General features: G+C 36.0%; 3 protein-coding genes across 4 annotated transcripts; 1 reads left to right on the top strand and 2 right to left on the bottom strand.

Annotated features, from left to right (window-relative positions):
* Positions 1-212: 212 nt before the first annotated feature.
* Positions 213-3449, top strand: LOC18590104 (tetraspanin-3). The gene is made up of 2 exons (XM_007015431.3): positions 213-889; positions 2894-3449. Exons 1-2 carry the CDS (start codon positions 377-379, stop codon positions 3236-3238), a joined length of 858 nt encoding a protein of 285 aa, XP_007015493.3. The 5' UTR covers positions 213-376; the 3' UTR covers positions 3239-3449.
* A 1925-nt stretch (positions 3450-5374) lies between these two features.
* Positions 5375-7205, bottom strand: LOC18590103 (tRNA-splicing endonuclease subunit Sen2-1). The gene is made up of 2 exons (XM_018127474.2): positions 6775-7205; positions 5375-6250 (listed from the first exon to the last, which is right to left on the bottom strand). The coding sequence occupies exon 2, from the start codon at positions 6242-6244 to the stop codon at positions 5522-5524; it is 723 nt and encodes a 240-aa protein (XP_017982963.2). The 5' UTR covers positions 6245-6250; positions 6775-7205; the 3' UTR covers positions 5375-5521.
* Positions 7206-7336: 131 nt separating this feature from the next.
* LOC18590102 (uncharacterized) lies at positions 7337-12157 on the bottom strand. 2 transcript variants are annotated; one of them, XM_007015427.3, is made up of 10 exons: positions 11911-12157; positions 11758-11788; positions 11501-11649; positions 11014-11105; positions 10889-10896; positions 10719-10790; positions 10333-10500; positions 9991-10086; positions 9080-9202; positions 7337-7886 (listed from the first exon to the last, which is right to left on the bottom strand). In XM_007015427.3, the coding sequence occupies exons 1-10, from the start codon at positions 11928-11930 to the stop codon at positions 7788-7790; spliced, it is 858 nt and encodes a 285-aa protein (XP_007015489.3). In that variant the 5' UTR covers positions 11931-12157; the 3' UTR covers positions 7337-7787. The 2 variants fall into 2 exon arrangements, with proteins under 2 accessions (XP_007015489.3, XP_017982955.1); XM_018127466.2 differs by lacking the exon at positions 10889-10896 and having other exon boundaries at positions 11911-12154.
* Positions 12158-12310: the final 153 nt, after the last annotated feature.

Genomic DNA, 12310 nt, shown 5'->3' with positions numbered 1-12310 from the left:
ATCAGTAGCTTCTCTCAAGCTATACAACAAGTTAGCAACTCGAAAGTCAAGCAAACAATATTTTGTATATCTTAACAATAAAGAAAGAAAGCAAATACAATAATGCAATCTGAGGGTGTTCTTGTCATTTCAAAATAAATACACGTGTCACAAACCTAAAGCGAGTACCTTCCTTAACATACCCAGGAAGCCTCCCATCCCATGTAATAAAACCACCTGCATCTATCAACAAATCCATACCATTACATTAACTCGTAAGCAGGTTTTCTCAGTCGAGAAGACAACCCTGCTGCAAAGAAAAAAACGTTTCAAACAGATTACGCTTACAGAGAGACCAAAAGGAAGAAAAAAAAAAAAAAAACAAAACCCCAGAAAAATGAGGGCCAGCAACCATTTGATAGGGTTATTAAACTTCTTAACTTTTTTGTTGTCAGTAGTAATCTTGGGTGGTGGAATATGGCTAAGCAGCAGAGCAAACAACACAGACTGTCTCAAGTTCTTGCAGTGGCCATTGATAGTCATAGGAGCCTCGATCATGGTCGTGTCCTTAGCAGGTTTCGCCGGCGCGTGTTACAGAAACACGTTCCTGATGTGGCTTTACCTCTTTGTTATGTTCTTCATCATCGGCGCGCTCGTCGGGTTCATCATCTTTGCTTATGCCGTGACTGACAAAGGGTCAGGGCGACCGGTGACGAACAAAGGTTATTTGGAGTATTACTTGCAGGACTACTCGGGTTGGCTCAGAGACCGAGTAGTTGATGAGAAATATTGGGCTAAGATTAGCTCTTGCATAAGGGATTCTAAAGTTTGTAGCAAGATGGGAAGAAATTTTAATGGTGTTCCTGAAACTTATGACATGTTTTCCCTGAGGAAGCTTAGCCCTATTGAGGTATGCAGTTTTTTCTAACTTCTATTACATATATGGCTATTTATTAGTTATATCTAATCTAGCTAATAGCATCAAACAAGTATCTTTTCCCCCCTCTTCCCATTTTTTTCTGCTCATTTTTCTTAATGATTTTCACCCATATAGGATATGAAAGGTTTTACAAATTTCTGAGTGATATGATCTGAATTTCATTTAAATTTTTGTTGAAAAATGAAGTGTTTAGTGTTACTAGCAAACAGGGGTAGTACTGAGTTTTATGATAAAAGGTCAAGCAAAATGATCTTGGAGAAACTTTTCATGTTTACTTGCTGATAATGGCTTGAAAAAAGTACATGAAGAATTGAAGAAAAGGAGATAGGTTTTTTGATGATGAATAGTTTGATCAAAAGTAGATCTAATTTAAGCCGTAAGTTTTCATCTTTGTTAGGAGAATTAAGCTAAGGCATGTGAGAGACCAAGCTGTTTATTTGACTTGCCAGCTCAATTCAGGCCCCCCGTCGATTGCGGTTCATTGGCTGCCCACTGAAAATTTTGCCAAATCTTAACTTTATTTTGATCATAAACCTTTATTTTTCTGACTAATATTATGATTATGTTTCAACGTTATGTGAAGGGCATATACATACAAACAATAAACAATAAATTTATAAATATATAGTATTTTTTTATGAATAAAATGAATAATCAGATTCTCAATATTGTAATATTTCCACAGTTATTCTAACGAACAGTACTGATTTTTTCCCCCTATTTTTGATAATGATATGAAATTGACTGGACCACAATGGACGGTGGCTCCATTTGGCATGGTGCTAAACCCAATAATTATGTCCCAACAATAGGTAGAATCTTATTTTAATTTGGCAATTTTGAAAATATTTTGAGACAAATGATCCCAACATTTGATTTAGTAATAAATCTACCTAAAATATTAAACAAAAAGTACTACAGGATTAGTATTCTTTCTCACTACCAACAAAGGAACAGTGGTTGTTGTTTTCTCTTTTCAGCCTTGGTGCCAAATAATTAAGATAGAATGCTCTCTTTTGTGGGTATCTTTTGGTGCTTTATCCATATGTTTGATTGCCTGTTGGTTGGTTGGTTCATCAATTCATTTTTCTCTTTCATTTTTTGTCTGCTTCCTGGGTTAGTAAGAGCTACCAAAATACAGAAAGATGGAATTCTATGATTTTATCTTACAAAAGTTATGGTATCTTCTTCTGCTTTTTATTGCACTGGGTGCCAACCTGATGCCCATGTCCTAAGCTGAATACTTTAGTTGATGTAATCACCAAGACAAGTGGTACCAAAGTTTATGGAATGATTCCCGCTGCAATGTTCTTTAATTGTGCACATGCTGACATCTGTTTTTGTGGATTTGTTGGTTTTTTTATAGGGTGGGGAAGGGGTTTCAATAAAAGAAGCATAGTCTATTTTTTGCATAATACTCTTCATTATGTTCAATTATTTATTTATTTATTGAAAGAGTAAATCATAAGGAGCAGAGCTGCAGAATGAGAGAGGGGAAATGATGAGTGGTTGCCCATAAAATCTTAGTAAATGCTTATTGAAGTCAAATAAGATTGAAAGATAATATAAATTAAATAAAGCTTTGAGAGGGGTTTTCATCTCTTTTAGCAGAGTTTGGTGGGATGGTAGTTCATTTGTTTTGCTTTAAATGTTGTTGGAATAGTGTTGATGTAGTTATCTTTTATTGAATGGACACCAATAAACCATGCTTATCAAGTTCACATAATGGTTCCAACTGATTGGACCCACTTGGTTTGGTAGCTTTCTAATGTGGAAACAAAGAAAAATCGTGCTATCAAATTTGTATCAGAAAAAGGTATCTCTACTGATTAGAATTATGAAAGAGAAAAGAACTAATCTCTTAAATTTTGTATCTGAAAACTATCTATATGTAGCTTGCAAGTTAGAATTTTACAGGGCATGTCTTTTTAAAGTAACTAATGACAGCAAAACTTTATGATTTGGTCTTTGTAGTCTGGTTGCTGCAAGCCCCCAACAGACTGTGGCTACACCTATGTCAACGAGACGCTATGGAACCCGGGAGGAGGGTTGGTCGGAACAGACCTGGACTGCTCAAGATGGAGCAATGACCAACAGCAGCTGTGCTACCAATGTGACTCCTGCAAGGCTGGTGTGCTTGGCAGCCTAAAGAAGAGCTGGAGGAAGGTCTCAGTGATCAACATTGTTGTGCTTATCCTGCTAGTGATCTTTTATGTCATTGGCTGCGCTGCTTTCAGAAACAATAAGAGGATTGATAATGATGAACCTTATGGCGAGGCAAGGATGACAAAAGCACAACCAAGTAGGATCCAACTATAAACAGAAACAAAAAAGACATTTTAGGCATATGGAAGCTTTACTGTTATTGAGGATGTATGTTTTAGGGTTTTTTTTGTACACCATATTAGGCTGGTTTGTTCGAGACAAGTGAACTTGAATTTGGTTTGGTTTTTTTTTTTTTTTTTTTTTAAGTTTGTTCTGTATATGTGTTTTTCATGGTGTATTTCTATATTCCTTTTACCAGCTGCAAGGGGAAACCTCAGTCAAAGCAGATAAACAACCCAAATCAGGCTTTCACATTGTGATCAAGCAGGCTTATATTCCATGAAGAAAATTACTGCAAGATAAAATTAAACGGTAATCCTGATTTTTGCAGAACCTTTTGAAATCTTCCAAACCCATTCTCAGGGAAACAACTTTCCCTATGATGTCTTAAACAACAGAGTCAGAGTGTACTTTCAACTTCAGATTCTGTTCATTTTAAGTACAAGATCATCAATGATAATCACTTCTTAGGTATGTGTAACGTGTTTCCACAACTTTGTCAATGGGGACAAAATTGGGAGCCCTTGGAAATACTTGCAGAAACTAACGAGAGAAGGCCGCATTCACGGTGTAAAACTGAGGCACTTGCTTATGGATATTGTTGTCGGAAAGCGGGCATTTATGGAGAGTAGGCGTTGGAAAAGGAAACCATGTTCCACAAACAACAGACATGGAAGTATGTAACATTTACATCAGAGTTATCAACCTTTATTATTTATCTTGCTTGTTCAATTAATGTTCTCTTAAATATAGTGAGATTCATAATAAACAAATCATGTGATTTAACTTTGTATTTTCCTCATTTCAACACCAGAGACATAAGTGAGAAAGAGAAGTATCAGATTCAGATCCATTCTATTTCAATATAAAAGGACAAGATTCCAGCCAGTCAGTGCAAATTAAGAAATTGAGGAAATTATACAAATCACTACCTCAAAGGATGTATACGACATGACACCAAATGTAATTAGTGCAACAGAACATAGTTAGAGAAGCAGATAAAATGAGGAACCACTGGTTTTCAGTAGGTAAACCTCTGAAACTTGGCCATGTCAGCCTAGGTGAAATTTTTTGCCAAGCTCCCTACTTTGACAAAAATTTTGTTGAAAAAATGGAAAGTTTCTTCTCTTTTCTATGAATAATTTCGTATATGTTTTCAGTATGGATATAACCAAATCATAATTTGGTAATGCATACAAGTAAAACACCAAGTGTACTTGGACTGAATTCCTCTCTCAGAAGGGAGGAGCAGTTTCCAGCACATTATAGGAATCCATACTGGCATATTTTTATAGCTATCCTGCTTCTTTTTTTTCCTACTTCGACTTCTTTGCATGCCCTCATCTATTCTGCTAGAGCTGCAGGCTGACCTAAATCTAGAACCATAGATTTGAAAGGCGATTGATAGTATCTTGGAGGATCATGGGTGTTTGTAACTGCTTGCAACAATATCAGGTAATATAAGTTTCTCTAAAAAATTAACCATATCAACATATCTTCATGACCTCATAATTTTTGTATTCAACTATATTTTTGGTACACCTTCCAGTCAGTCAACATGATATTATTATTTCACTCATAAATAGAATACTTTAAGCATGTTTCCTACGTATTCTTTAAGGCTGTATTTCCAGCTTCCATTAACCATGCTGTGAAAAGATCCACTGTCATAAGATGCTATGCAAGTTCATTGGCATTGCTGATTCTTCCTATATCAAGCACAATCTATTTTGATTTTTTTCTCAAAAACTATGATAAAATCAATTTCCTTCTTTCTTGTTATGTGGATTGTCTCCTACTCCTTTCCTGTTGAGGACAAAGGATTTCTTCCAACTCCAGCCCCTTAAGCTGTAACAACAATTGGTTTCAAATAGCTTTGTCAATTTTCACCAAAATATAGATTGAACAGTAGGTTAATAATTAGGGAATTTGAAGGTCCACAAAGTCAGTTACAGAAAACAGAAATACGTATTGTGAATTACATCATCAACTATTTTCTTGATTTGGCACCATTTATATATATTCCATTTCAAGTAACTTCAAAATACTCCAACTTCAAGGTAAAGCAAGTGGTCTTGATGGGTATAAAACCAAAGTTTAACTGATTTCAGAAGCTGGAACTGTGTCAACTAGAGACCCAATGATTGTTTCATATTGCATAGAATAAGCTATATTGGCAAGAAGATATAAGCAGGGATAGTGGCTTTTATAAGTGCAAGTAACAATGCTAATGCAGGGTATTGCACAAAAGAAGGTTCTAAATTATACGTTAGTTCATTAGATTCTCACGACTGCCTGATCCTCACGGCATTGTTCTGGATTCCACCTTGTGATTGTCTGCTCCTCAACAGTGTAATGCTCTAAACATGATGGAGAGATAGCACCGTGACAATTATTATTTACATTAACAATCAACAATGTTTTTGCAACGCTTCCACAAAGTCGAACAGTACCGTGAATATCTGACCACACTCTCAGTCTACCATTTAGATCATTATCTCCTTCTGATAGCACCAGCACCGCATACTCAGAATGGACAAGAGCTGGATGGTGGCGGTAGGCAACAAAGTCCACACCATACTGCAATCCTGGTCTCACAACCCAATTTTTATGCCGAAGATGAGAATAAGCCATGTAAAAAACAGGAAAGACTGCCTTTTTGGATTTCATGTACTCCCAGAGCTCTTCATTGCTCTTTATACAACCATCTTCACCAACAACCTTGAGGCATTTGAGTGAAAAACACAAATAAAAGGCTTCCTCCATATCCAACTGAAACCATTCGTTATCCTTCTCAGCTGTAATTCTTGGTCGGCCAAAACATGCACGATTGAGAAGATCAGCCAATTGTGCATCCACTTCAACTAGTACACTGCAGCTTGAGAGTAAACCATGAGTGTTGGAGTGGATCAAAGAGGATTGGAGCTGTGAGACTATTTTTGACATGGGATCAGCTATAGCTTTGGCTTCTGAGCCTTTTCCTTTCCATCTAGCCTTCATTTAATCCTTCAATAGATCGAAAACTCATTTAATCAGGATTCATGCTCTCCTAAACCTTTTTCTTTTTAATTATTGGTAAATGAGGAAACCAATAGGGCTTTGAACTAAAAAAGAAAGTGATTCTCTCACATCCCATCCCATAAACCTCGATTCTTCCCTTCTTAACCTTCGAAACTGGGACTTCTAAATTTAAAAACACAAGTTCTAACCATCGTGGTGTCACAGACTCATGCATCTTATACTAAACAATTGCAAGAAACAAAGGATTTTACAAAGTAAACAGATGCAATAACTCAAGAAGGCATTTGATTACTGGTAATACAATTTCACAAGTGACATAGAGTTTAAACCCATTATTGGAAGGTTTAACTGCTATACAGTCTGGGTTTAATCTATTTTTTTGGCCTAGTTGCAGAATTAAGAATATGTTCAAACATTTAAAAAATTTTCATGCACAGCTATGCTTCCAAAATGACATACCAAAGACAGAGAAGGAAGAAAAAAACAGACAACTTTAAGTTTGCTCTTACTTGAGAGACACTGACGCTTGCTTCAAACGATCGAAAAAGATTATCAGCTTCTGCTTTTGCTCGCTGAGAAATAACGTCGAACTCTTGGTGTACTTGAGAGATGGAATCTCCTATACGGTTCAAGCAGCTTTATATAGTTGAGCAACTAAACATTGAAAAAGATATTAACAAAACAAAAGCTATTAACAAAACAAAAGCTTTTTCCTTTTGGGTTGGTTGAAAAAGTCGATACGGTACGATTGAAGAGATACTTTTGTAGGAATACAAAGCTTTTGCTTCTTCCTTGAGATGTCGATTACGGCTTACTTACTAAGAGAGAATGAGGGGGAGCTCCAGCGCTCATGCACTGCAGGCTAGAAACGACACCGTTCGCTCCCCTTTTGGTGGGTTTATCGAGTCTTGGGGTTAACCGTAGACCGACTAAAGAGTAAAGAGTCCGTTCACTAATTTACCTTCTATTTTATCTTTTGCTTTTTTATTTTTTTCATTTGGAGTAGTTTGGAATTCAACACTTTTTTCTTTTAAAGTATTTTTTTTTCTTTTTGGATAAACAAATCCTATATATTACCAACAAAAGAATTTACTTATTTGATATAAACATACAAATACATACCAAATAATAAAATTCATACATACATATATATGTATGTATGTATGTACATGTCATGCTAATCACCATTTAGTATGTTGCAGAAACGAAGCTTGTGACTGGCAGCTGGGAGTCCAGATTACTTCTCAGTATCTGATAAATAATAGTCACATTACATGATAAAAACTTTATGCTGAACAAAAAGTGTGGATGAAAAAATTTTCTGCTAAAACCTACTGTAATGTAAAACTCTTGGAAACAATGACAATTTTAAATTAAGGGGTCATTCCAATGTAAGACCTCCAGTTTTGTGTATGAATGTATTTGCTCTTTAATCCTGTCACTCTGCAGTTGGTAAGGCATATCCAACTCCAACTTGGTTTATGCCTGGAATATCAACAAAGAAAAACCATTCTGCTTGAAATCAAGTATGGACCACTTGCTGTACGTGTCTTTCGCTGTTATGAGAAAACCTTTGGTCACAATCTTCTGCATTTGTCAGCAAAATTGGCTTGCTGATTTTCTGTTCATGAAAAGGATACCAGTCAATCAAAATGAAACCAATGGATGAAATTGGAAATGAAATCATATTCGGATCCAAAATTAAAAAGAGAGTCTTCCACTCTCCATATCAAGCAGACATCAAGACAAGCCAGGCCTGACTCAAATTCACTAGACATATCAACAATTGTTACAGAGTAGCAGATCACAAACTCTTAACTGGTTTTTTCAGGTTCCATTTTAAACTAATGCAGCCAACACACTATCCATAAATTCTGTGTAGGAAATCTTTTCTGAACTGGTGGATAGAAGCACAGTTCAGATATTAAAAAGGAAGAGAAATGACACACCAAGAACATTTAAGGAGGCCATTCTTGCTCAGATTGCATTTGAAGGTCTCTCAAGAATTTATTTGCTCTTATGCAGTCTACAACATGTTGTCTCTGTGGTCACTCTGAAAATTGCAGAGATCATCTCTTTTGCACATGTTCCTACACTAAAGACGTTTTGTCTGACATCTTGCATAAATGCCACATATATTGGTCAGCTGGGGATTGGGATTCTTACACTAAAGAAGTATGGATTCAAGCATTAATCCCACATATATCTTGCATAGATCTTACTACCCTTTTGCTTCTCCTGATTCCAAAACGCTCAGTCCCAATATTAAGGATTTGAGCATCAGTCCCAATTTCAAAAGAGAACTTCATCTCTGCTTTATACCATATTAATGTGCACAATCTGAAGAATGGAAAAGTGCCTTTAACTACCACTACAAAAGAGTGGAAAAACTTCCTGCTGTAATGTTTAAATTTGCCCCAGCAAATAATGTACGCATGAGTTGGAAAAAACTTAAGACAAATAGAGAATGCCATAAGCAAGCTGTTAACCCCATACTGATAATATTTCTGCACAGTTTATTATTGTCAATTCATTTTAATCTCTTCCCAGTACAAACACTTGAATTTTCACACATACTATTAATTCAACATTATAACAAACCTATAAGATAAGACTGCAAAGACCATGAGCTTTAAAGTCAATCTCATCCTGTTTTCTACTTTTTGTGCATGCACGTGTTTGAGGAATGCTATAGCACACTCAATTTGGAAAACCAAAATTGACTTTGTGGAGAATAAAAATCTAAAGATGGAATCATTTATTATTATTTATCAAACTTCTATCAATGAGGATCAGAAGATAGAGGAGTCTTACCTCTTTTAATAAGCAATCACCTTGCTGCTCAAGTTCACGTATTTGTTGCATTGTCATCCCAAACCATTCATCAATCCAACCAAAACAATTCCGGTGACTTTCCATGAAGAGAGCCCTTTCACCCTATATAGGAGATAAATGATGTAAAGTTGCTGCCAGCTTTGAGGGGGGAAGAAGTGTGTGGCTGCATATGCTCATTTATAAGGAAATCACATCTAGGTCCATGTTGAGGATATCATGCAAATTAAGGCCTTGGGCATGTCATGTTCAGAGGCCCAAAAGAGTATTTGAGCTGCAAAAGCAAACCTAAACAGGTTTCTGCTTTCAATGTAAAGGTGCATATGGTCAATGAACTTCAAACTACACAGCCCAATGGATGATACAGCAGAGAGATGCTTTTGTGATTGACAATTGTGTTAGACCGTGAAATATCAAAAAGTACCCCTCATGCAAATTTATCTGCAGTACTTTAATACGTCCTTTTCACTTCAAAAATCACCCAGTGTCAACCCTATTCGTTTTCATCTTAAACTTAGTAAAGTAGTGGCAAGTAATGGAGCTTTTTCCAGGCAATGAATTTTCAATTATTCCTAGACAAGATATTCATTCAATGTCCACTCCTGCAAATGATGCATGATTAATGAAGTACCAAAGATTATATGAAAGACTTAGTCTCCTGCCTTTTCTTTCCAACAATTGAGTTTCCTTCGATGATTTTGTAAGTAAAACGATAGACCCACATGATTATATGCCAAATAAGTATGCACCCTTATAGTTATGATTCCAGTGAAATGCATTACGTATAGTTACTTTTATCATAGTGTTCATGGTATCGACAAGGCACCTGGCTTTCACCAACTAGTTGATATTTTGAAGTTAATATCTAAAGATTGAAGTCTAAGAAGTTTTACCGCTAGCAAAGCTTGTTCAAGTCGATAACCAAAACCCCAATATGGTGCATCTACTGTCACCAATTTATACGCTGTCATTACTGGATTGCAATTGTCCTGCAAATATTAATGTCACATGTCATCATTCACGAACTAATTTGGTTGAAGATTTAAAAGAAATCACAAGAAAATTCAGTCAATTCACACAAGCCATAATATAAAGAGTTGAAGAGAAGGACAAGCCATAAGCTTACAGCAAGAAAGCACTACTAATTGAAGGAACTGGAAATGGAGAAATGCCTAAGGCAGCTTCATCTATATATGTATGTATGACATTATTACTGCAGCAGAAAAAGTACCAACCTGCCATCCATCCAAAAGTGGACCGCGGCCAGTTTTTGCTGATTTGAATTTCGAAAAGTCAAAAGTGTTACTTCCAATAGCATAACTCCAGTAGTCCGTTGCAGCTGAAGCTATATCAATGGTTTCTACCTGTCTAGCTGCCAGTTGTTCTTCATTCAAAAAATGCACCTGTTTGTAAACCTCACAGTTAAGAGATGCAAAAAGAAAAAAAAAGTGACAAGAAAGAGTAACAGGATAAAATGCACCTTCCTATCAAATGAACAGTTTATAACCATTCAAATTACTAATGCCAAGATTAGATTCTATGTTCAAGAGGAACTTAATAAAAAAAAAAACAGAACAAACTTATAAAGAAGCCAACTAAAATGACTTTCAAAGAAGCTTACATTTTCCGATGTGCCATTGTCTGCCCTATGGACAGTTTCAATTGTGAGACAGAACTTGGTAAAGTAAGGGCACTGCAAAGATGTAAGATCTATAAGCATACTATCACAGGAAATCAAAATATTTACCAGAAATGCCCACAAAATATGTCTGAGTAAAAGCAAATAGTTACCTTGATCACTGCGTAATATGAAATCCATTCGTAAACAATCGAAGAAAGACAAATGTTAATGCAACTTGTACAATGAACTCAAGCAAAGAGCAAGAAAAAAAATTGGGCACAAGGACAATGCAAACCTGTTTTACATCTTGGGTATGCATTCCATGCTTCCTCTTGCATGACAAGAGCATCTTTTGGTGCGATAGTTGTAAGCCAAGCAGGTGCTTTGCTGCAGAAATTAGTGCAAAAATAAGAAATCAAATAGACAGCAACAAATTCCAGTATTCCATCCCAATGAATTGTAAACAAATTAAAGGCCATAATTTTTTATTTTTTATTTTTATAATTGGGGGAGGGGGGATTCGAACCCTGTCATTACGCACCAACCAAAGAGCCAAATTAAAGGCCATAATTTATGCATACATACATAGGAATTTAAATAATTTACCGATGCCATGTAGCAATGTAAAGCAACACTCGATGATTAAGAAATCTATATTTCGTTGCTAATGATAAAGATTTACTACTTAAATTAATTATAACAATAGTCAATAGATCATCTTGAAGTACAAAGAGGAAACTTCAGCATCCCAAATCAGTCTACCAGAATGAGTAAGGAATTACCTCTGCAAACGATAAACTTTAGAAGTGTATTGACCTTTTCCAAATGCATCAGCTTGAAAAGGTCTGTTCTCCAAGACTTCCACACCTTCAGCCCCATTTGTACTCTGCTGCTGCATCTTCATTACCATGTACATTTGAGCTGTCTGATACTGCAAATCAAACATAGACAACTTTGATCAGCAAACAGAACAACAAACCCCCAGAGTTCCATGTCTTATTGGAATAAAAAAATTTGAAACTTTTTAGCTCAAGTTTACCTCTTCTAAAGACATAGGCATGACAATTCGACTTCAAGTTATTCCCACATAGAACAAAATCAACATTTAAGGGAAAACGAAAAAAACCAAAACGTTAAAAAGAAAAATACCCAGAAAAATATAAAAGAAAACCCATGTTAGAAAAAAGGATACAATTCCTTGATTTGAACCATTTCTCTTCGATTATCGATCAAACTTTTTGGAAGTTGCAGACAAAAAACTTCACTAAGTTCTTGTTTTTGGGAAAACAAAGAGATGGGGAGGAAGATTATTAGATTAAGATAAGCGAAGCGTCGGAAACGGGGTTAAAAAGGAAAAATTAAATTGTGATGGCGTGAAGAAAAAATGCATATAATGGCCAGCGAGTTATAGCGTGGACCAGCATTGCATAGTCAAATGGCGTTTTAGAGCTGTCCTTGTTTATCAACTGTAAACTATCCGGGTTGGATTTTCTTCTAGTTGGGTTATTGAACGACGTCGGATGATGGGAGGAATGTACAACGTAGAAGCCGACCGCTGACTTTTATGAGTTTGGTCGGCTTTGACATGGTTA

Source organism: Theobroma cacao, chromosome 9, assembly GCF_053813885.1.
Source record: "Theobroma cacao isolate CCN51 chromosome 9, ASM5381388v1, whole genome shotgun sequence".
Classification (NCBI taxonomy): Eukaryota; Viridiplantae; Streptophyta; class Magnoliopsida; order Malvales; family Malvaceae; genus Theobroma; species Theobroma cacao.
Note: the sequence above shows the minus strand (reverse complement) of the source record. Positions and strands in the feature narration are given on the sequence as shown.

Excerpts from the sequence above, each read along its gene's own strand:
- LOC18590102 (XM_007015427.3), bottom strand. The coding sequence starts at position 11,930 with ATGGTTCAAATCAAGGAATT. Across the intron at positions 10,087-10,332 it reads CACTTTTGGATGGATGGCAG|GACAATTGCAATCCAGTAAT; the intron begins GTTGGTACTTTT and ends TAATATTTGCAG. Across the intron at positions 9,203-9,990 it reads TTGAACAAGCTTTGCTAGCG|GGTGAAAGGGCTCTCTTCAT; the intron begins GTAAAACTTCTT and ends TCTCCTATATAG.
- LOC18590104 (XM_007015431.3), top strand. The coding sequence starts at position 377 with ATGAGGGCCAGCAACCATTTGATAGGGTTATTAAACTTCTTAACTTTT. Across the intron at positions 890-2,893 it reads GGAAGCTTAGCCCTATTGAG|TCTGGTTGCTGCAAGCCCCC; the intron begins GTATGCAGTTTT and ends TGGTCTTTGTAG.
- LOC18590103 (XM_018127474.2), bottom strand. The coding sequence starts at position 6,244 with ATGAAGGCTAGATGGAAAGGAAAAGGCTCAGAAGCCAAAGCTATAGCT.